This window comes from Giraffa tippelskirchi, chromosome 9, assembly GCF_054371585.1.
Source record: "Giraffa tippelskirchi isolate mGirTip1 chromosome 9, T2T-mGirTip1v1.2.pri, whole genome shotgun sequence".
In the NCBI taxonomy this organism is placed as follows: domain Eukaryota; kingdom Metazoa; phylum Chordata; class Mammalia; order Artiodactyla; family Giraffidae; genus Giraffa; species Giraffa tippelskirchi.
Window position 1 is genome coordinate 109,228,999 of NC_137283.1, and position 26,844 is coordinate 109,255,842.

A 26,844-nucleotide genomic window follows, 5' to 3' on the forward strand; every position below is an offset into this window, starting at 1 on the left:
TTCCCTCTACTTCTGATGCCTGCAGAGCTGAGGCCACTTGTTCAAAGCCAACCAGAAAGGCAGCAGCAAGGTGGAAACTGAGCCCAGGTCTCCTCCCCGGCCCTTTGCTTTACCTCCCAAGCCTATTGATAGGGCCCCATTACCCAACACTCACTGAGTGGGGTATATGTCCTGTTTCCTGGCTCAGAAGTGTGACCACAAAAAATGGATGTTCACAAGTGGCTTGTGGTACCCTTGTGTCACTTCTTCTAGCAAAGATGTAAAAGAACAAAACAAACACCAATGCCCACTTGGCAAAATCTAGGCAGAAACTGAACTCTAGGTAGATCAATTATCCTTTCTCCTTCTGTGTTAGTATCTTGGCTGTGAGAAGTGTCTCATTCTTATCCTCATGCCCTAGTTGCATTGTTGCTGGATGACATCCACAGGACAGGCAGAACCTATCATACTAGACACCAGGAGAACTTCCTCATCCCTACAAAATCCACACAAAGTGGCCTACTCCACCAACACTAGGCATGGTTCACGTGCTCAGTCACTCAGTCATATACAGCTCTTTGTGACCCCATGGACTGTAGCCTGCCAGGCTCCTCTGTCCATGGGATTTCCCAGGCAAGAATACCAGAATGGGTTGCCATTTCCTACTAAAGAGGATCTTCCCGACCCAGGGATCAAACCAGTTTCTCTTGCATCTCCTGCACTGGCAGGTGGATTCTTTACCACTGAGCCACCTGGGAAGTCCCAGGCATGATTTGACCTGGTATTTTAAATAATATATGAAATGATGGGGTTAAAAAAAAAGAAATGAAGGAAGGCATATGCAGGCCAATGATCAGAATATTGCAGAGCTATGTTCATCCTGTTATAGCCATGGGCTATGTGAACAAAATGAGCAGTTTGATTTTCAAGCCATGTGTTGAAATTGGGGTCATTTGGAAGGAGAAAAGAGTATCAGTGCCAAGCTCAGTTTTTAAGAATCTTTGAGAGAGTTTTGATGGACACGTGAAAAGGAGAATGTCCAGAACTTCTTTGGCAGGCCTGTGGTTAAGACTCTGTACTTCCAATGCAAGGGGCGTAGATTCAGTCTCTGGTCAAGGAAGTTCCATATGCCACAGGAAAAAAAAAAAAGAATGTCCACAAGTTCTGCAGTAAATACAAAGGCCTTCCTATATTTTTAGACAGATATGTCCAGGAGAAGCCCAGCCAGAGCTCTTACAGCATGGGAAAGGGAGTGATTGCCAGTGTAGAATTCCTGATCTTAATTCTGCTTGTATGCCTATATGAGTTCATTTAGGAAAAGCTATTTATTCTATTTTCAATGATATCATTCATGAAAGTATACAGTCTGTACTTTTTAAAACATTAAGCTAAACGGGAAAAATGTAACCTCTAAGTAAAACGCTGGGTTTTGTAGAATCTGAAATAGATTTTTACAATGTTCAGCAATTTATTGAATTCTTTCACATTGTAAAGCTTAGGTTCTCTTTCAAATCTCTTTCAGATATTGAGGAAGAACAAAGATTCAATAATTATTGCTTAAATGAATGAATGAATGTTCCAATTAAGTTGCTGGAACCTCCCAAAGTATTTTACTTATTTATTTGGCTGCACCAGGTCTTAGTTGCAACACACGGGATCTTAGATCTTTGTTGAGGCATGCAGTCTCTTTTAGTGTTGGCATGTGGGATCTTTAGTTGCAGTGGGTGAACTCTTAGTTATGCCATGTAGAATCTAGTTCCCTGACCAGGGATGGAACCCCGACCCCCTGAATTGGTAGCACAGAGTCTTAATCACTGGACCACCAAGGAAGTCACTCAAGGTACTTTCAATGTGAGATAAATAACCCAATATTGAATCATGTTGACCAATTTGGTAATATTTTAATGTTAAAATGAAACAAAAAGAAATGAAGATAATGCTCCTCTTTCAAGGTCACAAATAAAGTCATGTTGTGGATTAAAGACACCCAAGACTTGAGGAGTAGAATGGTGATGATTGTAAGTCCCTAGTAGGCTTTCTCCTGTTTGGGAGAGCTCCTTCCAAGAGGGAGTAAGGAGGAGAAAAAGAGGCTGTCAAAAAAGAGGTGGTGTAGACTCTTTCTTCCTACAAGGCTTGCCTCAAGAATTCTCTAAAAGATACCCCTACCCCAGCCTCATGCCTCTCTTCAAATAATGAAATCTACTGGAAATCTTTTCCTTTGTTCCATGAAGCTAACTGTCCTTCAGGTGACACCCCTACCCATTAGTCCCACATGAGCCACTCTTGAACTGGAGATCATGCTGGGGACATCTGGGTCAGCTGCAGAAGGCCTTCTGTATCTCTGACAGGCCTGACCAAAGAGGTTCCTGCCTGTGATGGAAGAGTATATGAGATGTGGCCATCCCCAAATCTCCAGGGCCCACAGGAGCTGTAACTGGAGACTATCTTTTGGGCTGCTCCTCTGGACCTGTACCCTGAGCCTCTGTGGTGGGTTCAAAGGTAATAGCTGCAGGTTATCCACACCAGTATCTACTGACCATGTATCAGAACTAGGAATAAAATGGTAAACCTTGTCAAGAGGAATTGAAGCAACTTTAGAAACCAGTAGGCTTCTAGATAAACTCCGCGGACTTTCTCTTATTAATGGGTCATTTCTGGGTCTCAGACATAAGTAGCAAACCCTTTGATTATGGGGAAAAAAAAAGAATCCCATAAACTTCCTGACAGAAAATTAGATATTCTATAGCATATACATCCTAACTGCTATTGAATTAATAATTGTAACTTCCAATCTAGATATGCAGAGTCAAGAGGAATGAATTACTCCTTTCCCACCTGTATTATTTATATATTGTTGTGTGGCAAATTACCCTAAAATTTAGTGGCTTTAAATAACATGTATTATCTTACAGTTTCTGTGATTGGGAATTCAGGTGCAGCTTGACCGTGTTCCCCAGCTGTGGGTCTCTCACAAGGTGCCAAGCATCTCAGAGCTTGGCTAAGGAAGGACCCACTCCCTAGCTCATTCGTGTGGTTGTGGGCAGGATTCCGCTTCCCTCGAGCCATTGATTCCTTGCCACGTAGGCCCATCCACAGAGATGCTCACAACATGGCAGCCTGCTTCACCCACTTGAGAAATACTGGAACACCTTCCTAAAAGTCAGGATGTCCATTTGGAACCAGAATTTGTATGGTGTCCTCTATTCCTGGGACTCCAGCATTTTCCTGAGTAAGGGTCACTCTAAGTTTCCCCAGTTTCCTATGAAAGACCCAAAAGTTGTTGAAGAAACAGAGCTTGACGGCAGAAGGCCCCCCACTCTCGCCCTCCCTCTCCTCCTGGAAATTCCCATGAGCCTCCTGGTAGAGGCTTTGGCAAAGCTGCAAAGAGAAGACTACAGCGAGGGAACCTGCTGTCCTCTGGAAAGGCATTCACTGTTCCAAAGCGGCCGACGTTGGGCAAAATTGCCTTTGGGCAAAATTTCCACAAGAGGAGATCTTAAATCATAAAGAACAAAGTCTCAGGCAAACCAGCAACATTAGAAAGGACTAAAGAAGTTCAGGTGTCAGGCATTAAAATTTCGGTTGGTTTCTGTACATCTCATTAGGGAGGAAAAGTATAAATGTACTTGAATGGACCCGAGGGGAGTCATAGGTTGATTCTGAGGGCTGAGCGATCTGAACTTAGACACGAGCTTGAAGGGAAAATCTATACTGGCCAGAGACCAAGTTAATGGAAAATTTAATTGAGGCGAATGAAAGGCTAAGCCTCATAGGTGGTGCTGCCCAGTGCCCTTTGAACCAGGAGGGCTGGGACTAGAGGCCGCAGAGGGCCCTGAGGGAAAACACGATGAGCTTATCTGAGCAAGAACAAGGGGCGGGACCGAGCCGGAGAGAAGGAAACCTGCAGACCTCCGTGAGAACCTCAGCGAAAGGCGGCAGGAAGGCAGAGAGGAAATCTAGGGGTTTCTGACCCCAAGCAGTCCCTCAGAGGTCCCCCCTCGGTCCCACAGCACCGAGCACGTGCTGGGCACCTGCGGTGCTGGAGAGGAGCGTGCGTGAGGCACCTGGTGGCGGACACGCGGCCGCTCAAGGTAGGAACCCAGGTGCGGGGCTCTGAGCCAGGGAGGGCGGCTCTACTGGGACCTGCGATTGTTTCCTGGCCCTCCTCCCCACCCCATCCCCCCTTCCTCTTTCTGTTTCTCTCCTTGCAGGTCTCTTTCCCTGCTTTTCAGAGCTTACTGGCTGTGCTTCTTAGGTGGTGGCACCTGGTTAAGCAGAGGGGAATAGTTACCACACAGTTAATCACAAGGCAGAGTAATCAGGTTGACTGTATTACTTCCTCTTCTAATCTGGGGTTCAGGGCTAGGGATCCGTGGTGCTGCCATCTCGTTAAGCAGCAGAGCCAAGGCGTTCACACATGGAGCCCTCTGGACACTGATCCCGTGGTCTGACCTTCCTGCCAGCCTGGGCAAGGTTGTGTGGCCAGTTGGACTGGGAAGACCCGCTGGCAAACAATCTGCCAGGAGCAGAGATGACTGAAGAAAGGGTTCACTCTGTGCAGCTGTTCCTTCAGCTGGAAAGTTGTGACTGATGTGGGGAAATAAGATGGGAAATGGAGGGTGAGTGTGTCGGTGTGTGTGTGTGTGAGAGAGAGAGAGGAGACAAAGAGAGGGGGTGGGGAGAGAGAGAATTATTTAGTGCTGGGAAGAACAGGGTCTGAGACTGGGGTGTAGGATTATTATTGCATGTAGAGATACTATCTGAAAATAATTTTGCAGATCATGGTGTCACCACTTTTCATAGCTTTGTTTTGTTAGAGAATCCAAGTAAAGTGCCATTAAAATTCTTTAAATAAATTAAATAGTCCAAGCTCACTTAACTGTGAACAGTTGGGTCTTGTGTCCTACATGAAAATGGGCCAACACCCTCCAAAAGAACAGCCTGGCCACTCCTGCTGCTCTTGGACTTTCTCTCCAGGCTCTTGGCTTTCTCCATCCTGTCCCTCTGCCTCTTCTTGCTTCTCCTCAGAGGTTCTCCACATTCCAGGCACTCAGTTGACCCGGAAATGCAGCAGGCTGGGCCATGCTGGGTGTTTTGGAAGCTGAGGATACAGGGGCATTCCCCCCACCCCCACCCAACCCTGCCCCAGCCTCTGCAGGGGCGCAGGCAGAGGGAGGAGTCCACACTCCTCAGACCCTAGAGCTGTGTTCCCTGAACGAGGAGGCTTAGACCTGGTGCAGATTCAGGAGCAAAGGGTATCCTTTGAGGCTGAGCAGGTTTGAACTCTTCTGGAGTATTCTTTGGGCTTCCCAGGTGACTCAGTGGTAAAGAATCTGCCTGCCAATGCAGGAGACCTGGGTTTAATCCCTAGGTCAGGAAGATCCCCTGGAGGAGGAAATGGCAACGCACTCCAGTATTCTTGCCAGGAGAATTCCATGGACAGAGTAGCCTGGCAGGCTACAGTCTCAGTTCAGTTCAGTTGCTCAGTTGCATCCGACTTTTTGCGACCCCATGGGCTGCAGCACACCAGGCTTCCCTGTCCGTCACCAACTCCCAGAGCTTGCTCAAACTCACGTCCATCGAGTTGGTGATGCCATCCAACCATTTCATCCTCTGTCGTCCTTCTCCTGCCTTAAATCTTTCCCAGCATCAGGATCTTTTCCAATGAGTCAGTTCTTCGCATCAGGTGGCCAAAGTATTGGAGCTTCAGCTTCAATCGGTCCATCCAATGAATATTCAGGACTGATTTCCTTTAGGATTGACTGGTTTGATCTCCTTGCAATCCAAGGGACTCTCAAGAGTCTCCTCCAACACAATTCAAAAGCATCAGTTCTTCGGCACTCAGCTCTCTTTATAGTCCAACTCTCACATACATACATGACTACTGGAAAAACCATAGCTTTGACTAGACGGACCTTTGTTGGCAAAGTAATGTCTCTGCTTTTTAATATGCTGTCTAGATTGGTCATAGCTTTTCTTCCAAGGAGCAAGCGTCTTTTAACTTCATGGCTGCAGTCACCATCTGCAGTGATTTTAGAGCCCAAACAAATAAAGTCTGTCACTGTTTCCAGTGTTTCCCCATCTATTTGCCATGAAGTGATGGGACCAGATGGCATGATCTTAATTTTCTGAATGTTGAGCTTTAAGCCAACTTTTTTACTCTCCTCTTTCACTTTCATCAAGAGGCTCTTCAGTTCTTCTTCACTTTCTGCCATAAGTGTGGTGTCATCTGCGTATCTGAGGTTATTGATATTTCTCCCGGCAATCTTGATTCCAGCTTGTGCTTCATCCAGCCTGGCATTTCACATGATGTACTCTGCATACAAGTTAAATAAGCAGGGTGATAATGTACATACTTGATGTACTCCTTTCCTGATTTGGAACCAGTCTGTTGTTCCACGTCCAGTCCTAACTGTTGCTTCTTGTCCTGCATACAGTTTTATCGGGAGGCAGGTAAGGTGGTCTGGTATTCCCATCTCCTTAAGAATTTTCCAGAGTTTGTTGTGATCCACACAGTCAAAGGCTTTGGCGTAGTCAATAAAGCAGAAGTCTTTCTCATCTTAGTTACCTCCACCATAGTTTGGTCTCAGGGCTACAGTCTATGCGGTCGCAAAGAGTTGGACACAGCTGAGCGACTGAACACCCACAGAACACGCAGAGTATTCTCTGGCCTAATAGGCAGACTGTATACGTAGCAGCTGGGGAAACCGCAGTCCACAGATTGGCCACAGTGAAAAAGGCACACCAGCCTCTTTTGAAAGTTTCTAAGACACCAAATCCTGAAAATGTGGCAGGCTTCTGTGAGAGCCATTTGTGCCTGTGCCTTTCTATTTAAGCACACTCTTGTGATCATACAAAAGCAGATCAGTCCTCTTTCGGGCGGAAAGACTTAATGATTTAAGTGGCATCCTTAGTGTCTTGGATAGAGGCAGGGGTTATAGAAGAGAAGTACATCAAGTGCCTCTTGTTCACCCTACTGTGCTGGCGTCCACAGCGATGAAACAGCTTTAACTAGAGGCTGGGTTGGTGCCTTCTGTTTAATGAGAGCTGCCAGGATGACAAGACAGTTCATTTCAGATGAGAAGGAATTTTTTCTCTCATCTCATCTGGGAGAAAAGGACCAGGAATGTGTTAATCTGTCAGTCCTCTGGTTTGCCATGAGGCTGTGTGCGGGAGCTGGATCTTCATAAGGGACTCTCGCCAGACAATCCCAGGTCTGCTGGCCCCATCTGGTGTTCACTCCCCAGTCATCCACCAAACTGCTTGAAAAGTGTAGTTCTGTCTCCAAGGATAGGTTTGGTCCTTTTCCTTCTTTTTCAAATAGTTGTTTTGTAACAAACAATTCACGAGCCATACTTCACTAAATTCTTAAACTACTAAAAGTTCTGCTTACCTGTAATTCATCTTCCCTGTATGATGGATGGCTTAGTGGTTTTAAGAGAATAAACTATATGTATCCAGCAGTCACCTTTTTAACTGAAGCAATAGGAACTGGGGTTAGATATAAGGAAGAAGTTTTAGGCAGTGAGGTTTGTGGCATAATGACCTAACTGTGAAGAGACTGTAAAATCTGTTTGGGGAAGCTTTTAAATAAGAGGCTCAGCTATTTACTTTATTTTCCTTTCCAAACACCACCCCTGCCTGAAGAGAGAATTTGGAGTGAGCTCAAGATGTTCCGTTAATTTACCACCTTTGTAATTTTTGCTTTGTTTGAGGAAACCTATAGAAGTATTTACTCAAGATATCTCTTTAAATGGATTCATTTCTTTTAACCTTAGCCTTTAGTCATCTCAAGCAGTGATACCTTATCAGTGGAAACATAGTTTGATGGGTTAATTATATTTTATTGCTGTACACTAAAATACATGGCCGTAAAAAGATAATGTTCACCAGTTTTTGTGTCTTCCCAAAAGAAACACGTTAAAGTCCTAACTGCAGATACCTGTGAAAGGGACTTTCTTTGGAAATAAGGTCTTTGCAGTAATCAAATTGTGATGAGGTCACACTGGATTAGGGGTGCCAGCCCAGTGACTGGTGTCCTTATAAGAAATTTGGACACAGATTCAGACACGCAGGAAGAATACCATGTGACAACTGAGGCAGAGGTTAGAGTGCTATGTCTGCAGTAGGGAACACCACAGATCGTTTGCTATCACCAGAAGCAGGTAGAGGCAAAAAAGGATCTTCTTCTAGAGCCTTCAAAGAGCATGACCCTGCCAACACCTTGATTTCAGATTTGTAGCCTCCAGAACTAGGAGAGAATAGATTTCTGTTGTTTGAAGTCACCAGATTTGTGGTAATTTCTGCAGCCTTAGGAAACGAATACACCTAAGTATCACCAAGAATCAGCCCCTGGTGGGCCAGTGGGATGCATTTTAACACTTGAGAAAACACTGGGCAGGGTGCTCAGTCAGGGTCCTTTTCAGTCCTGTGGTTGAAAGATGATGGCCTTCACTGGATCAGTTATTTTTATGCTTAGGCGTGATGTAAGTGTCAGCACCCCTATTTGTAAAGGTGAGGAGAAGGCTGTTTTAATTGGGTTGGAGCAGATGCATCTCTTCAGTTCTGAACGGCACCCTGGTGTGTGCACCTGAACGTGCTCCTCTCTCCCGGACTTCCTCGGAGCTGCAGGCTGTGTAGGACTGTGTCTGAGGCTTAGTGATCCGTCTCCGTGACTGTCCATCTGACCACCTTTGGAGTCACTGGCACAGCCTTTGCCAGGTAGAGGGCTATTGTTTGACACTCTCTCAAGTCAGTTTTACTTTATGATGAATTCATTTGGATCATAGCCCAGAAACTGACTTTTATTACCTTTGATCTCACCCATAGTTGTCAGCAGTTTTTAAACCAATACTGTCCACATTCCCTTGTTCCGCATCTCCACACGTTGTCATAGGAGAACAATATTCCATATGCATCTGTATTTTTCAGCCATAGTGCAGATTGGTGAATTATCTGCATTTTCTACTGTAGATTGTCAGACTTCCATAGGCATATTTAATTTGGATTTGAAATATTTAATAAACAGAATAAATGTTTTAGAGTTTTCCATTGTTTGTCATGCATCTACATGAAGAATTCATATTTAGTTCTTTATAATCTGAATTTTAATGCATCTTCTCTGTAATAGCAGCCTTAGTGCCCAAATGTCTACTTAATAAATATTTATTGAGCACCTTCTGTATGCCAAGCACCATGCCAGATGCTGTGAGTAGCTTCCTCACATACAGCAAAGCACCTGCCACTGGGGACACAGAAAGGATTAGTATACCAGACGAGGAATACTTTCTGATAAAGGGAATGGAATAGCAGCCTTGCTGCTGACTGGCTAGGAATGTGCTGGCCATATTAGTAGATTCTCAAAAATGTTTGTTTTCTTCTTCATCACTCCCTTCAAGAAGCAGCCTGGTACATAGCTTCATAGCCAGCTCCTTCCTGCTGATGTCTTCTGACCAGGAGGGATGATGAAATGGAGGCCATCCAGGCAGAGGTGCGGAGTTCCGGGTTCCTTCAGACCTCTTGCAGCACTGCATTAGCCACAAAACATGAGCACAGGGCCCGCAGGCCTCCCCTTTGCTTCTCACGTCCCTGTGTCCTAGTGGCTAAAGCAGTGACAGACCTGACTGCACTGCATTCTCAAGAATGTGTTCATAGCCAAACACTGGTGCCTCTACAATAAGTTTTTAAAAACAGCTTTATTGAGATATAATTCATATATCATACAATTTACCCATTTAAATTCAACAGCTTTAGTATAGTCAAAGGTTTGTGCAGCTCTCACCTCAGTCAGTTGTAGAACATTTTCCACACCTCAAACAGAGCACACCCCTTATCTAGGACCCCCAGGTCCCCCAATCCCCAGGTCCTAAGCAACTACTAATCTACTTTTTTTGTTTCTATAGATTTGCCCATCCTGGACATTTCATACAAATGAAATCATTTAATATTTGATCTTCTATGGCCTGGTTTCTTAGCATAATAGTTCAAGCTTCACTCACACTGTAGCATGGATCAATACTTCATCCATTTCATGTCTGAATAATATTCCACTGTATGGATATGCCATGTTTTGTTTATCTATTCATCAGTTGATAGTTATTTGGGTTGTTTCCACATTTTGGCTCTTGTGAATATTGCTTCTGTAAGCATTCATGTATAAGTTTTTGTGTGGAAATTTCATTTTTCTTGGAAATATATATACCTAGGAGTAGAATTGCTGGGTCATATGGTGAACTTATCTTCAACCATTTGAGAAAGAGCCAGGATGTTTCCAAAGAGGTCGTACGATTTTACATTCCCACCAGCAGTGTGTTAGGGTCCCAGTTTTCTCTGTGTGTGTGTGCTGTTGTGTCTGACTCTTTGCAACCCCATGGACTGCAGCATGCCAGGCTCCTCTGCCCTCCACTATCTTCTGGAGTTCCCTCAAATTCATGTCCATTGAGTCAGTGATGCTATCTAACCATTTCATCCTCTGCCACCCCCCTACTCCTTTTGCCTTCAATCTTTCCCAGCATCAGGGTCTTTTCTAATGAGTCAGCTCTTCGTATCCGGTGGCCAAAGTAGTGGAACTTCAGCATCAGTCCTTCCAATGAATATTTAGGGTTGATTTCCTTTAGGATTGACTAGTTGGATCTCCTTGCAGTAAAAGGGACACTCGAGATTCTTCTCCAGCACCACAATTCAAAAGCATCAATTCTTCAGCACTCAGCTTTCTTTATGGTCCATCTTTCACATCCATACATGACTACTGGAAAAAAAACTAGAGTACAATTGATATTTACATATTTTGTATCCTGTAACTTTGCTGAATTCATCTCTTAATTTCAATAGTGTTTTATTGGATTCCTTAGAATTTTCTCTACGCAAGCTGCTGCTGCTGCTGCTAAGTCGCGTCAGTCGTGTCCGACTCTGTGCGACCCCATAGATGGCAGCCCACCAGGCTCCTCTGTCCCTGGGATTCTCCAGGCAAGAACACTGGAGTGGGTTGCCATTTCCTTCTCCAATGCATGAAAGTGAAAAGTGAAAGTGAAGTCGCTCAGTCGTGTCCAACTCTTCGCGACCCCATGGACTGCAGCCCACCAGGCTCCTCCATCCATGGGATTTTCCAGGCAAGAGTACTGAAGTGGGTCGCCAGTGCCTTTTCTTTTCCTTACCTATTTTCCCTGGCTGGAACCTCTAATTCAGTGTTGAATAGAAGTAGCGAGAATAGAGACATCTTTGTGTTGTACCTGATTTAGGAGAAAAAATGTCCAGTCTTTCACCATTAACTATAATGTTAAGTGTAGGGTTTTTTGTGAAATGCCTTTTTTTCAGTTGGAGGAAGTTCCCTTCCATTCCTAGTGTGTTGAGTGTTTTTCTCGTGAAAAAATGTTGGATTTTGTGAAATGCTTTTTCTTCATCTATTGAGATAATCATATGATCTTTGGTTTTCATTCTATCAATGTTGTATATTTCATTAATGGACATCGTCATGTATTACATTAATGGACAACATCATGTATTACATTAATGGATGACGTCATGTATTGCATTAATTGATTTTCAGATGTTAAACCAACCCTGCATCCCTGAAACAAATCCTATTTGATCATGATGTATAAGTTATTCTGTATGTTATGGACTTGTTTTGCTAGTATATTGTTGAGAATTTTTGTATCCATAGTAATAAGACATTGATCTCTAGTTTTCTTCTGATGTCTTTGTCTAGTTTTGGTATCAGGGTATTGGTGTTCTCATAGAATGAGTTGGGAAATACTCCCTCCTTATATTAGTCTGCCCAGCTTCCATAATAGAAACCTCATACTCAGTAGCTTTAACTTTATTTTCTCATGGTTCTGGATGTTAGCAGTCTGAGGTCAAGGTGTCATCAGGGTTAATTTCTAGTGATACCACTCTTCCTGGCTAGTGGACAGCCACCTTCTCTGTGTCCTCACGCTGCCTCTTCTCTGTGCATGTGTATGAAGAGGGAGACACCCTCATGTCTCTTCCTCTTCTTGTCAGTGCTTTCTTTTTAATCAGTCCTATTAGGTTGAGGTCCTACCCTTAAGACCTTACTTAACCTCAGTTATCTCATTATGGCCTCTCTCTCCAAGTATACTTGCCTGGCGGGGCTGGAGCTTCAACATATGAACGTTTGAGGGGGACACAATTCAGTCCATAGCACTCCATTTTTTCTTTTTGAAAGACTTTTTGAAGAACTGGTTTTAATTTTTCTTTAAATGATTTGTAGAGTTAATTTCTGAAGCCATTTAAGTCTAGGATTTCTTTGTTTTTTGATTACTATTTGATCTCTTTACTTGCTTTAGGTCTATTCAGATTGCCTATTTCTTTCTGTCAGTTTGTCCACTTCTTCTAATGTACCTAATTTATTGGCAATAATTGTTTGTAATATTTTTTAATAATCCATTTTATTTCTTTGAGATTGGTGTTAATGTCATCTGTTTCATTTCGGAGTCTAATAATTTGAGTATTCTCTCTTTTTTTCTTAGCCAATCTGGCTGAAAAAGTTTGTCAATTTTGTTGATCTTTTCAAAGAGCCAGGCTTTGGTTTCATTGATTTTCTCTGTTTTTCTGTCCTCTATTTAATTAATTTCTGCTTCAGTCTTTATTATTTTCTTCCTTCTGCTTGCTTTAGGTTTGGTTTGCCCTCCTCTACCTCAGTATTTTATTGAGGAAGATTAGGTTATTAATTTAAGATTTTTCTTTTTAAATATAAATACTAACAGATATAAATTTGTTCTAGGCACTGCACTGCTTTAGCTGTATTCCATATGCAGTGGTTTTTATTTCTAGGCAAGCTCCATATGCATCTCCATATGTGAGAAGACCTGCTAGTTGACCTAATTAAATCAAGTCTTTATCTTTTAATACCTATATTGTGGGAGTAATCCATACTGGTTTACTGAAGAAGACATCTGGATCTCATGGCCCCAGATGTGCTTACTTATTGCCAACCTTGGGGGGTCCATTGGTTTTTCTTATTCTAGTCACTTTGGGGATGTCCATATCTGTTTTTATTATGTGTAGTATTTGGATGGTTATTGATGGAGTTAGACAGATATGATTTTGTCTAGGATCAAGAAGAAAAGGAATTGCTAGAATATTTTTCTTCCTCTTTCTATCCCTATAATTCCTCTAGGCCTTTTCTTTCCAAACAAAACAAAACACCCACACCATTTGAATAGCTCACAGATAGAGTTCAACAGGCTGTAAGAATGAGCTTTAAAAGTGTAGAAAGTCCTTATCTACTTGCGTGAGGGATCTGATGAGGAGGTTGGCAGGCTCTTCAGGTGCTTTACTCTCTTTGTACGTTAGATGGGCTCTTTCTCTCTTATCTGCAGGGTTTGGGGAGGACCATGGGGCCATCCAGATCATCATTTATGCCCCTAGTTTGTTCACCTTCTCATGTGTACTGGGACTGAAGGTGTGGGGAGGAAGCATCGTCACACCTGTACCAGAAGGCAGGCCAAAGTCGTTTCTACTGACTCTGGGACAACATAACTCTGGCTTGATCTCTCCCGGGAATCTTGGGCCAGGTGAGGAAAGCAGTGGTTATGGGCGAAAGAAGAGGGAGCCAGGAGATTCCAACAAGCTGGCAGAGACTCCTGGAGGAGAAGAGCGATAGAGGGAGAAAGACCTTTGTTTGAATTTTATTTACATGTCTTCAATAACCAAGATGATCCCATTTTCCTTGGAACACGAAGGGTCGCATGTCCTAATCCCTATTAAAGTCTGCTTCGTTGGTGAGGCATGTGTCATTCTGCTGAGGGCTGAGCTACTGGGGTGTATGCCTTGGGGTTCATTCCTTCTCCTCTGTCATCCCCATACACAGTGGCACCCGTGCTGCTGGGAAAGATTTTCCAAGACCCAGAGCCTGGTGGCCTCTTGACAGCTCTCTAATCTCTGCTTCTCTGCTCTGCCTTCTTACCTAGCAAAAACGGTCACCACCGAGGAGTGTCTGCTGAACCCTGCGAGCATGAACCGCTACGGCGTGGACCCCTCCTCCCCCACCTTTAGCCACAGGAGCTCCCTGCCCACCTCCTCTTCGCTGTACTGCAAGCGGCAGAACTCTGGAGATGGCCACCTTGGGGGCAGCTCAGCCACCACAGTCGGTGGTCCCCGCACCAGCCCCATGTCCTCCGGAGGCCCCTTGGCACCTGGGCTGCGGCCTCCTGGCTCCAGCCCCAAGAGGAACGGGACCTCTCTTGAAGGAAACAGATGTGGTAATGTAATGCATGGACTGGCTTCCCCATGGCCTGACCTCCCCTGCCCTTGCCCTGAGACAACCGAGTATAGAGCGACTGGGGACTGTGGCTGTTTGAATGTGGGAACACAGGGAAATTAGATGTTTCCACAAATCCCTTTGTGGATTTTTGTTGTTCTTGAAGGCAGCTGACTTCAACCTTTGACCACAAGCAAAGACAATGGTGTGTGAGAGTAGGCTAAACTGTAGGAATAAGAAGAATCCAAATGGCAACCCACTCCAGTATTCTTGCCTAGAGAATCCCATGGACAGAGGAGCCTGGTGGGCTGCTGTCCATAGGGTCACACAGAGTTGGACACGACTAAAGCAACTTAGCATGTTGCATGCATTGGAGAAGGAAATGGCGACCCACTCCAGTATTCTTGCCTGAAGAATCCCAGGGACAGAGGAGCCGGGTGGGCTGTCACAACTGAAGTGACTTAGCAGCAGCAGCAGCAGCAGCAAAATGTACAGTGGCTCAGCTACAATAGAAGTTTTTATAGTTGGTATGTGTATCACAATTTAGAGACCCAGGATCATCTGTTTTGTGGCCCTGCTGTCCCCTGTGGCCTCCGTGCCCCGTGCATCTAGCAGGTCGGTTGGGTCGGTAACTAGCCGTTTTCAGCCCCTGCTGATTAGAAATGTTCCTTCCTGCTGTCTGTTTCCTCCTGTGGTGCTTTGTCTCCTCATCTCTCATACTTCCTCCCTTCCATCTCACAGTAGGAGCCAAGCTCTCAACTTCCTGAGGTCTCTCACTCTAATTTGAATCCTCCGCAGCCCCAGAAAAGCAGCCTGTCTGAGGCATAGCCTAAATAGCTATGTATTGAGCACCTACTATGGGCCAGACACTCTCCACACATTATTTATGACTTTTATGAGTTATAAATGAGCCACCAGGGAAGCCCTATTATTATATCAGGTGTATATTATTATTGTAGGTATTATTAGATTCGATTTACAGGTAAAGCATGTGAAGATCAAGAGGTCAGTCAAGCATTGAGCCAGGATTTGACTTCAGCTGGCTCCAAAGCTGGCTTTCAAAACTATGCCTGGGATTTTCACCTGCTCAGTGGGCTTCAGTGGGTCCCTCTGAGATTCTAGGGGAAGGCTGGAGGGGATGGGAGCAGACAGGACTCCAACACTACCCTCTTTAACCACGGCCTCTTCACATTTGCAGAGTGGGCTTCGTCATTTGTGTAGCTTGAACAGAGCCTGCACAGCTAAACACATGTGGAAACCAGAGAAATAAACCATGCTAAACTGAGTGGCAGTAGATTAGGAGAGAAACTCCTAGCCTCCTTACCCATTTGTCATCTAGCAGCTAGCTTGGGTGCCGCTGCAGGCCCTCTGGAGGGCTATTAAGTTTTCCCTCTGCCCAAAGAAGTGCTCGGTATTGCTCTGAAATTGCATCCCAAATGAAAGCAGTTGGTATTAAGAAATCGTATTTCTTTAAGAGGGTTTGACCCAAGTCATAAAACCAGAAGGGACCTAGAAATGGATTTTTCCCCATGGTACTAACCTTAATGGTTTAAACCTGCAGAAATCAGAAACTGGTATGAGACTGTGTGAGAAGGTAGGTATCAATGATGTGACAGACTTCTCAGTCTTCTCTCTCACTTGAATACTTACCCTGGACTACTACTGTCTTGATATAACGCCTCTGCCTGTGGACTCAAGGGATGTATTCACAGGACACATTTTCCTGCTTTTTGCTGATACTCAGGTGAAAATCTGAGAGCTCACCTCTGTCTCTCATCCAAGATATAAGAACTAGTAATATAAAGAGGTTTTGGATAACAGGAGATGCTGTAGAATTCCCAACTGCAAGTGCGTTCAAGCTTCAGAATTGAAGTGACTTCAACATTGTTCTTACCTTACCGCTTACATGCTTTCCGTGGGTTCGAGTTTGATTCTATAGGGTATGGCCTTGGGTGGTGCATAGAGAAATACTCAGCCAGAAAAAGAAGAATGGGAAAAGCACTCTGTGTAGGGCAAGGGGTGAAGCGAGTGAAGGTGTAGGAGGGCTTATTCATTCCGAGGAGGGACACGGACGGAAATCATGCTGGGAAATTTGGGGTTCAAACCAAGCAGACTGGGCTTTCTTTACTCTGTGGAAATCAGACATTTCTGATAAGGGAAGTGAGATGGTGGCCACAGAACTCAGGAAGACGAATCTATTGGCCACTATGGAAGATATATAACAATAAGAAGACTAGCAGCTACCTTTGATTAATTCTTACTGTTTAATGCTTCACATTATCCCATTTAATCCTCACAGTGCGGTAGATATTTGACTGTTGAGGCAACTAAGACTCAGAGGGATTTTGGTCAGTCCTGGCCAGCATATACTAATGGATCACAATATACTTGTCTGAAGTCTGAGGGTGGAGCTGTGAGCAAGACAGATGTGGGCCCTGTTCTCAGACAGTCTCCAATTACAGAGAGACAGAGGTTAACAAACAAAACTGAGGGGCCCCTTTTGGAAGCCGATGGGCTTCCCTTCAGGATGCTTGTCGTCAGGCTCCAGCCCAAAGCACAAAATCACATGATTCTTACAATACTCTCAAGCAACAGGATGAAGAACCTGAAGCCCAAGAAGAATAAGATGATCAGGTCCAGGAAGGAGTTGGAAACCTGGCCACTGGCTCTCATTCACTGCGCTTAGCACACAGACACACTGATAAGGCTTCAGAGGTGTGAGAAGGTAGTGCCTTTGTGTTGCCCAGGACAGGCTGTGGTTTGAGGGGACCTTGGCTATCCTTCCTAACTCATTTCCCAGCCAAGAAGCACAGAGACACTTGCACAGTGGTGGGTGGAGGGGCCTCTGACTCCTGGCTCATTGATCCTTCTCTTCTTTCATCAGACTCTATCATGAGCTAAAAAGTGTCCTCTGGATTATGAGTGAGCAAAAGGAAATTATGCGTGTGCTTGTGTGTGAGACAGAGTGATACACAGGCAGCCGCAGGCAGACCAGGCTGTGAAGGTGTCTGGAATTACTTTAGATGGATTCACAGTCATTCCATTCCTGGTGGGTGTGAATTCAGCATTAGAAAGAGCCACCACCATCTTCATCCTACATCCATTCACAGCTGGTTTCACTCTACACATGTCTCCAGCAGCATCCAGGACCTGACCATGCACCAAGTTCTCAGCACTGGAGAATGCCTCCCTTTCACAAAGGCAATCGGCGAGTGCTTTGCACGCTCTGTTCTTTTAGGAACAAGATTTTTTTCACATCCATTATGTCTGACCACTGTGCAGTCACATCTGCCTAGCCTGGCTATGTCAGCCCAGACCCACGTGTCTTTGACAGCCTGACAGCAGCTGGAGGGACTGTGTGGTTATTATCTTTGTGTGAGCATGGCATAGGCTGGAAAGCTCCCTCTCTCCCTCCTAGAGCTAGTTCGCTTTGGATCCTGAGCTGGTCTCAAGGTGTGACAGCTTCCTGCTACTCTCTGTCTTGCGTGAGTCTAAGGCTCCTCAGAGAGGAAACATGAAAATGCCCACAGCTAGGACCAGGTGCCAGGAGCGGAGCCACTTTCCCTCCACACTCATTGCCTGGAGAGCCTCACCCTAAAGACAAGCCAGACCCCTTGCTCAAACCCATGGCTCACGGAGAGAGCCTTTCCCTGGCCTTGCTCAGAGGAACTTAGGCTCCCATGGATGGTATTGTGAGTTGGTCTGGTGTTTTTCCTTCCTGTCAAACATGGGAAATTAGATTTGACCTCTGCTCTGATCACTCTAAAAATCATTCTTGGCACTGAAGGCTTCCCGCCTTTGTAATCAGAGCATCTATTATCACCCTGATTACTGCCGACACTCCGATGGGGCAGGCTCCAAAGGCAAATGCGATTTCCGTGGTTCCTCCTCCCCTTGTTGAGTGCAGATGTCCTTAAATGCAATGAAATCATCTCTAATAAGCACGCATCCGCATTCAGATAGCCCCGGGGTGCATTAACAGTTTCCTGGCAAAATGCACCCCCCACCTTATGCCAGATCACCTAAGGGGACCCTTCCAGGTCTAACAAGGAAAAGGCAGGGAAAATCTCAAAGTAAATCGAATTCTCAGCCAAACAATTGTATTGAGGATAGACACAGAAACGTGATAATGTACTTTTCTCAGCACCAATGCAGAGCTGTGCCCTTCTCAAGCACATTGAAAAGAGGAGGAAAAAAGAGAGCAGAAAACTGCTGCACCCTGAGATTAAAGAACAGAAATGGAAAGGAAGTCTTCTCAACTATGTACTTAGAATTACTCTGTAGGGAAGCTGCTTCGTTGTTCAGAGCCTGAAAATCAGATTAAGGATTATACACACAAAGCTTTTGTGTAAGTTACTAATACTGTTTCTGCGAAGTGTATTAATTTGTTTTACATTCATTGAACCCATATTACAAATATATTTGCTTGGAGCCATGGAGGAGTCAACAATTATAAACCTTGTAATGAGAGGATTCTGGGCTTCCCAGGTGGCACTAGTGGTAAAGAACCTGTCTGCCAATGCAGGAGACGTAAGAGACATGGATTCGATCCCTGGGTTGAGAAGATCCTCTGGAGGAGGGCATGGCAACCCACTCTAATATTCTTGCCTGGAGAATCCCATGGACAGAGGAGTCTGGCTGGCTACCGTCCATGGGGTTGCAAAGAGTCGGACACGACTGAAGTGACTTGGCATGCATGCACACAATGAGAGGATTACATCTTTCACCAAACTCTTAGCCCAGGACCTGGTAGAGAAGAAATGCTCGTTAGGTGTCTGTGGATGACCAGGGGGAAGATGAAAAAGATCATCTTCAAGAACTTAAAAGATAACTGGAGGTTAGAGGCAAGCACATGCATAATGGTAATACTAAGCAGAATGTGGAGAGCATCTTTCAGAGAAGAACAGACAAAGATTTGGGGGTTAAAAGTAGAGGAAGGTGACATCCAGATGTCAGGACATGGAAATGCTGCCTGTGAAGGGGTCTACCTGGGCTTTGATGGCAGTAGAACTTCTTTGGAAAGGAGGGAGGATAAACACCTTAAGAAGAGGTGGCAAGAATACACAGAAGAACTGTACAGAAAAGATCTTCATGAGCCAGATAGCCACGACGGTGTGATCACTCACCTAGAGGCAGATACACTGGAATGTGAAGTCAAGTGGGCCTTAGAAAGCATTACTGCAAAGCTAGTGGAGTTGATGGAATTCTAGCTGAGTTATTTCAAATCCTAAAAGATGATGCTGTTAAAGTGCTGCACTCAATATGCCAGCAAATTTGGAAAACTCAACAGTGGCCACAGGACTGGAAAAAGTCAGTTTTCATTCTAGTCTCAAAGAAGGGCAATGCCAAAAATGTTCAAACTACCACACAATTGCACCCGTTTCACATGCTAGCAAGGTCGTACTCAATATCCTTCAAGCTAGGCTTCAACGGCACGTGAACCAAGAATTTCCTGATGTACAAGCTGGATTTCAAAAAGGCAGAGGAACCAGAGATCAAATTTCCAGCATCCGTTGGATCATAGAAAAAGCTAGAGAATTTCAGAAAAACATCTGCTTCATTGACTACACTAAAGCCTTTGACTGTGTGGATCACAACAAACTGTGGAGAATTCTTAAAAAGATGGGCCTATCAGACACCTTACCTGCCTCCTGAGAAACCTGTATGCAGGTCAAGAAGCAGCAGTTAGAACCGGACATGTAACAACAAGCTGGTTCAAAATTGGGAAATGACTATGTCAAGGCTGTGTATTGTCACCTTGCTTATTTAACTTATATGCAGAGTACATCATGTGAAATTCCAGGCTGGATGAATCCCATGCTGTAATCAGCAGGGATGGAAGAGAGGAGATCCCTGTGAGAGGCATCCTTCTAAGAGCTTCAGAATAATTAAACTCGAGGAGCAAATAAAGGATAGGAGAGATCACTGAGGTTTCAGAAGCATGAAGAGGAGGAGATGCTGCTTCTAGGGAAAGAGGATGGATTAGTTTGGGACATACAAAAAAAAAGCACCACCCCCAAATATTGCCTAAATACTGACTCCCTACTCTCTTCCTCCTTCACTGATCCTGCACCTTTTAATCTGCCCTGGGGGAAAAGCATTTATGTCACAACGCAACTCATGTCCCTGACCAGCATGGACCAGGCATGGGACCAGGCTCCTGTTGTCCAGGAACCACGTCTAGCGGGGAGGTTGGAATGAGCGCTTCAGCAGAACCGAGGGCTGGGGAGGTGCTTGGTGTGGGCACAGGGTATGGACCTCTCACAGACAGGGCTTCCAAGACCATGGCAGTAGAGACCCAGGACAAGCACCGAAATGCTCCCTCCATTCTGCCATGTCATCTCAGGGTGATGCCAGTGAAGTCACAAAGGACCTGATGTCATTTTGGCATCACAGCACTCCAGAGGCCTATCATAGTAAGCATTCTCTGGCCACCAAGGCCTGGGTCACAGGAGGCCCAGGGCCCACGGAGACAGAAGTGATCAGGAAGGGTCTTTGAAGTCTAACATGGGTTAACATTTCCACTGCTGGAGGAAGTCCCTGTTTTAGTGCTCTCCTCTGTATAGATGGGGGGGAGGGGTCGTGGGGGGCTGTCTCTGGGAGCTGCCTCCGGTGCACTTCTAGCCTCACTCTGTCACAGGAGATCACTCAGGCCACCTTGGACTCAAGGGCCAGGCAAGAGGGCAGGCGGCACCAGGTAGGCATCGAGCCCAAAGCCTGCAGTCTCACGGCCTCCCTGTCTGTGCTCTCCCCTCCAGCCTCAAACCCTTCTCCAGACAGGCAGGATGCCCGGCGGCCAAGGAGCAGGAACCCTTCCAGCTGGTCCGTGGAGGATGTGGTCTGGTTCCTGAAAGACGCAGACCCGCAGGCTCTGGGGCCCCATGTGGAGCTCTTCCGGAAGCATGTATGCACGTGGTGGGCCTAGGGGGTGGGGTTCAGGGAGCTGTGGGGTTGGGGGCATCTGCACTACACCCTGGGGGCACCACTCAAGGGAGGCCAGGTGGGACCACAGGTTTCTCAGAGCAGAACAGCCATTTAGTCTTGTACTGAAGGCACATTTGTCCCATCTTTTCCCTCACTTGGCCTTTATCAGGAGTCCTGTTTTCTCGCCTGTCTATTTGAGCATTCAGCAAACATTGGTAACACATCTACAATGTGCCAGCAAACTAACAGTGCCTATTCTTAAACTGCTTTGAGGATTAAATGAAAAAATGCACATAAAGCGTATAGCACAATGCCTGGCTTGAAGATGGCCTTTGGTGAGCAGGTATTTGTATCATTATTTGGGAGATTCTAGAATATACAAAGATGGTAAATTTTTTTCAATGGTAATAATTAGTATTTTATCTGCCAAGCCTACTGTGTCATGGTTATAATTGTTGCCATAACCAGTTACCACAAATGTAGTAACTTAAAACCACAGAAATTTAGTATCTTACAGTTCATGGGTCAGAAGTCTGACAGGGGTCTCTCTGAGCGAAGACCATGGTGTTGGTGGGGCTGACATCTTTCTGGAAGCTTTAGGGAGAATTCATTTCCTTGCCTTTTCAGCATCGAGATCCACCTTCATTCTTGGCTCCTACCTCCCTGTCCTCATCCTTAGAGCCAACAACATCAAGCTGAGTCCTTCTCAAGCTGCCAACTCTTTGATTCTTTCTTCTGATTTCTTCCTCCACTTCTGAGGACCCTGTGATTGCATTGTCTCCCTCCCTCCCCGATAATCCAGGACACTCTTTCTATTTTAAATGCAGCTGGTTAGTAGCTTAATTCCATCTGCAGCCTTAATTCCCCTTTGCCAGGTAACCTACCATATTCATAGCTTTCAGGGACTAGGACGTAGACATCTCATGTGAAGGAGTGGGAGCATTCTTCTGTCTACCAGTGTTACCATTTTTTTTTCTCCTTGTCTTTTATTTTATTTGAAATGAAGATCACAAAAATCATACACTCAGAGCTGGAGAGGATGGTCATCTAACCCAACACTCATATTTTATTAGGGATATATTTGACCTCAGCTAACAGTGGGGCCTTGAGAGCAAAGACCACAGAGGGATGATGTTTAGACAGATCTGAATGGGAGGACTCTGGCTCCCTTCCAGCATGAGAAGAGTCAGCAGAAGTCTAGGCAGTGGGTAAAGAGAGAACATTAGGCAATGAGGCCCCTGGGAGGGCTCACAGATTAGTTTTGCCATGCTACCAAGGAGATGGAGTGTGAGTGACACAGAGTAGGTGCTTCTCTGGCTGAATGGCTGGCTGGTTAGAGGAATGGGAGGGGCTGATAACACTTGAAGTTATGGGAGTCCTGTATTGTGCCTCTTCTTCCCACCTGAGCACCTAAAATCTCCACCCTTTCTCTCTGGTGATCTGAAAGTAGCACTATAGATGAAGGAGGAAACCCAGCCTTACTAAGTTTGTGAATTCAACATGCAGTCTGGATGGGTTACCATTTTCAGAGACAAATGGGAGCAATTTCAGGACCTCAAAGGATTGGCTTTCCCTTAGTATGTGTTTGTGCTAAACCCTCGGATGAAGCAGGTGCATTGTTTAGTTGTGTGCCACCTAGTATTATTGATAGGGTCAAAAAGCACATGAAATCCCTTTTAGATTGTCATTAGCAATTTGATAATCAGCTGAAAGCTGATGGGCTTACCAAGAAAAGAAACCAGCAATTGGGATGATGAATGGAAGTCGGGCCCTTATACCAGCACCTGGAATGGAAAGGGAACCACTAGTTTCAGGGTCTCATGAAATGATATTTTGTCTTAGTCAGTTCAGGCTGCTGTAACAAAGTACCATAGACTGAGTGGCTTATGAACAATGGCAATTCATTTCCCAGTCCGAGGATGGGTCGCCATCAAGGTCAGCTTTCAGTGAGAGCCCCTTTCAGGTTATGGACTGCTGTCTTCTCATTTCACAAGGACACTAATCCCATTCAAGAGGGCTCCACCCTCATGGCCTATCTACTTCCTAAACTCACACCTCCAAATACCATCGCTTGGGGGTTAGGATTTCAACATATGAATTTGGGGAGCAGGTGGGGAGGATACATTCAGTCCATTGAAGCTTTCTTGCTCCTACAGCCCTAGATTGGATAAAGAGGAAAACATATGCATGGTATTGGGAATATGGCTGGGATTAGGTTAGATTCCTTCTATCAGGAGAGAGCAGTAATATGAAAGATCCAGTGTATCAGATGACCCCAGGGAGAATGTGGGACAAGGAGCACATAGTATTTGTGAGCTTTCATTTATTTTTTCAAGATACTGCCATGGGACTAGGAGAATATACATCTAAGTAAATCCATATTCCCTTACCTTATTTCCTGACCATACTCTAATCGTGGCCACTATTTGATTACTTTGACCACCTTCTGGGTTTTCTCTTTTCTCATCCTGTTCCACCAGGAGATTGATGGCAATGCCCTCTTGTTGCTGAAGAGTGACATGATCATGAAATATTTGGGCCTGAAGCTGGGGCCTGCGCTGAAACTCTGCTACCATATTGATAAACTGAAGCAAGACAAGTTCTGAAGGTGTTTAAAAGATACAAGCAAAGTCCAGACAGCAGAATCTCCAGACCATCTGCCTTACCAACATCACCACCATCACAAGAACTCTCTTCTGAAAAAGAACCGTCACAAAGACTTGGTCTTTTTTTTTTTTTTAACAAAACTCGTAGGTCTTGATCTTTTAAAAAATTCAACATGGCCCTTTTGAAAGGTTCCTCTGTTTTAATGATTTGCCAAAAAATTACCAAAAAAAAAGGCCCGTTATTTTTAACATTTCTAGTTGGTTGGTTGCTCTTAGGGTAGGTCCTGTTTTTATAATAAGAGTTTGAGGAACCGAAGGCTATCACCTAAGGAGGACCTTGAAGATTTCCAAGCATGTGGGAAGAACCTTTGTCTCCGCAGGCTCTGTGGGGATGCCCACCACAGCAGACCCCCGTCTTTAACTCTGACCTGGAGACCTATCATTGTGAACCTTGCTTGATTCACCTCTGGAAGCTGTCTTCTGAGGATAAATGCCTCACCTTGCACTATCCGGAAAACTTGAATTCTTTTGCTCTCTGAAAGAGAAGAAGAAAAAAATCTTTTCTATTCCTAGTTATCTGAAGTACTGTGTTGCCCCACTAGGGGGCAGACTGCCAATGTAATTCCAGGACCCTCACTGCAGCAGCCTGATATTCAGTACCCAGTGGATGGATTAAGGTTTCTGGGAACAAGATCTAGCCTACTCAGACACAGAGAATTTATCCCACAGTCAGCACCACAGATTGCAATGTGGGAAGAAACCGTCTTCTAGAAGGTTCTTGTTCATAACCAGTCATTATCGACTAACTGAGATGCACAAGCAGCAAAGGCAAAAATTTGGAAGCATGTTCTTCCCAGATGGGGCTTTGGAGTCCCTTCCCTTCCAGAGTCCTTACTGAGATGTCGATGTATTGGCGCGCCAGAGACTCTTAGTGACATTTAGCCACAGCATTTCTTTCAAAAAGAAAAAAGATGTCTCAACTAAGCTTTGAAATCGGAAGGTGTTGATTTCTAGTTACACTGTGGGATTATATAGTTGTATCTGTGGCTAATTTTAATAATAATAGCATGTACACAGACATGCTATTATTGGGTTTAATTCAATTTACAAATCGGTTTTCCTTTCTCACTCTGGAATAATAGAAAAAAATTGATTTCTATCCCTTTGCAGCTGTGTCCAGGGAAGGGCAATGAATCCACAATTTACTAGGCAGAAGGGCAGCCGCATCTCCATTCTTCTTATCTTCCTTTCTCTCTTTTCCTGTCTCCTTTTTCCTTCCTCTCACTGAATAGGAAACATATCTTCAAAAGGAATTCAGCTTTGCCATGGGCATATCCTCTTCTGTAAAAAAAAAAAAAAAAAGAAAAAAACTCCATATTGTTGGACATGAGGAGATGAATCCTAGACTTTGTGTTCCCTGGGAGGGGGAGAATCAACGATAATACCAGACCTCCCTTGGCCCAGTGCAGATCAGAAAAGACACACTGTCCTCAGGATGCAGCCTGGACAGGCGTCTCGCCGGTGAGTAGAGCAGGAGGTGAGTGCAGCCTCTCACCCCTCTACTAGGACTTCCCTGGTGGCTCAGTGGTAAAGAACCCACCTGCCAATGCAGGAGATGTGGGCTCGATCCCTGGGTCGGAAGATCCTCTAGAGAAGGAAATGGCAACCCACTGCAGTATTCTTGTCTGAAAAATCCCATGGATAAAATCTCTAAGAAATCTCGCATGCCATGCTCTTAGGCCCATTTTAATGAGTGATATTTGAGAAAGCACATCAGAGTAGAATCCTTTTTAGACACACAAACAGAGGCTGACTTAAAGTGGGACAGAGAAGGGACAGAGAAGAATGTAAAGGACAGAGGAGAATGTCCTAAAACTGCCCATGAAACTGAGCTTGAGTTATCAGGCTATAGAAGAGCTGAATGTCTATCAGTCCTGGCTGCTGACTAAACTATCCTGAATCAGGCCTTGGGACAGTGTTGTCAAGATTTTAAAGCAATAAATTGACTCTGTCCCTCTAAGTTTGCTCATCGTGAAGTACTCACAGCTGGTCTGGAATTAAATAGTCTCCCTCATAAAACCATGGGGAGTGTATATATTCAGAACAGCCAGTATGAAAGCAGTGAGATCCAGAAAAATTCCACAACGACCCATGTTCCTCGCTCCAAACCCTCTGAGACTTGTGGTGCCTCTTCCATCAACATATACCCCGTACGCTGCTGCTGTTTAGTTGCTAAGTCACGTCCAGCTCTTTTATGACTCCATGGACTGTAGCCTGCCAGGCTCCTCTGTCCATGGGAATTCCTAGGCAAGAATACTGGAATAGGTTATCGTTTCCTTCTCCAGGGGATCGTCCCAACCCAGGATTGAACCTGCATCTCCTGCATTGGCAGGCAGGTTCTTTTCTACTGAGCCACTTGGGAAGCCCTGTACCTCACACACAGACTTACAAAACTTTCTACCATTCTTGCTAGTTCTTCCCTTGGCACAAAAATACCGACATTGGTGCCGCCAAATGAAAATCATCCTCAAACAATGTCGAGGAGACACTTGGAGGAGTTTTCAGGGGAGAGAGATTTTCCCATCCTGAGGAGAAAACTGGGTCCATGTTCATGTGGATCTGCTCTCACAGAGGTGCTGTCTTATTTTGCTTTAAACTTTAAGCAGGACAGATTGCTGCAGCCATGATATTTAAGGTTTGACTTTTTAAAAATCTCATTACTCTTAAAATGAATGCTGCCACACCAGAGAATAACCCAGGGAGGAAATTCTTCCTTGCCTGTTTTTACACTGAAATGCAATTAGCCGGCCAAATTATGGTCGCCAATCCTGCAATTATAATTAATTTTCACCCTTTTCAAAAATCTTGTCAAAGCAGGCAGATAAAGAGCTTAGCAAATGTGAAACATGCCGGGCCATCTCCTCTACGTGGACCTTATGGAGTCAGGCCATGTGTCACTCTAATCCGAATGGGAGCTTATTTGGGGGGAGGCCTTGCACTTGTACAGATGTGGTACTTGTTATTCCATGGCGGTAGCTTCGCTTCAGGTTGTGATGAATAATGATACAGTTTTGCATAATTTCAAATTAGAGTGTGTGTGCGCGCGCGGGCGTG

At 44.9% G+C, this 26,844-nt stretch overlaps 1 protein-coding gene and 1 long non-coding RNA gene across 21 annotated transcripts in view; both read left to right on the plus strand.

Annotated features, from left to right (window-relative positions):
• SCML4 (Scm polycomb group protein like 4) overlaps window positions 1-24,714 on the plus strand; it is a 96,925-nt gene extending 72,211 nt beyond the window's left edge. For 15 of the 20 annotated variants that reach the window (XM_081526839.1, XM_081526847.1, XM_081526842.1 and 12 more), the window contains 3 exons: window positions 13,911-14,201; window positions 20,959-21,104; window positions 23,605-24,714. In XM_081526839.1, the coding sequence (XP_081382965.1) occupies window positions 13,911-14,201; window positions 20,959-21,104; window positions 23,605-23,730 (563 nt within the window). In that variant the 3' untranslated portion in view covers window positions 23,731-24,714. Of the gene's footprint in view, window positions 1-3,867; window positions 4,071-13,319; window positions 13,515-13,910; window positions 14,202-20,958; window positions 21,105-23,604 lie in introns of those variants that run through there. The other 5 variants (XM_081526837.1, XM_081526841.1, XM_081526838.1 and 2 more) reach the window with 2 other exon arrangements.
• A 296-nt stretch (window positions 24,715-25,010) lies between these two features.
• On the plus strand, window positions 25,011-26,593 carry LOC145520454 (uncharacterized). The gene is made up of 2 exons (XR_014064480.1): window positions 25,011-25,314; window positions 26,123-26,593. It is a non-coding gene; the product is annotated as an uncharacterized LOC145520454 (long non-coding RNA).
• The last annotated feature ends 251 nt before the right edge of the window (window positions 26,594-26,844 follow it).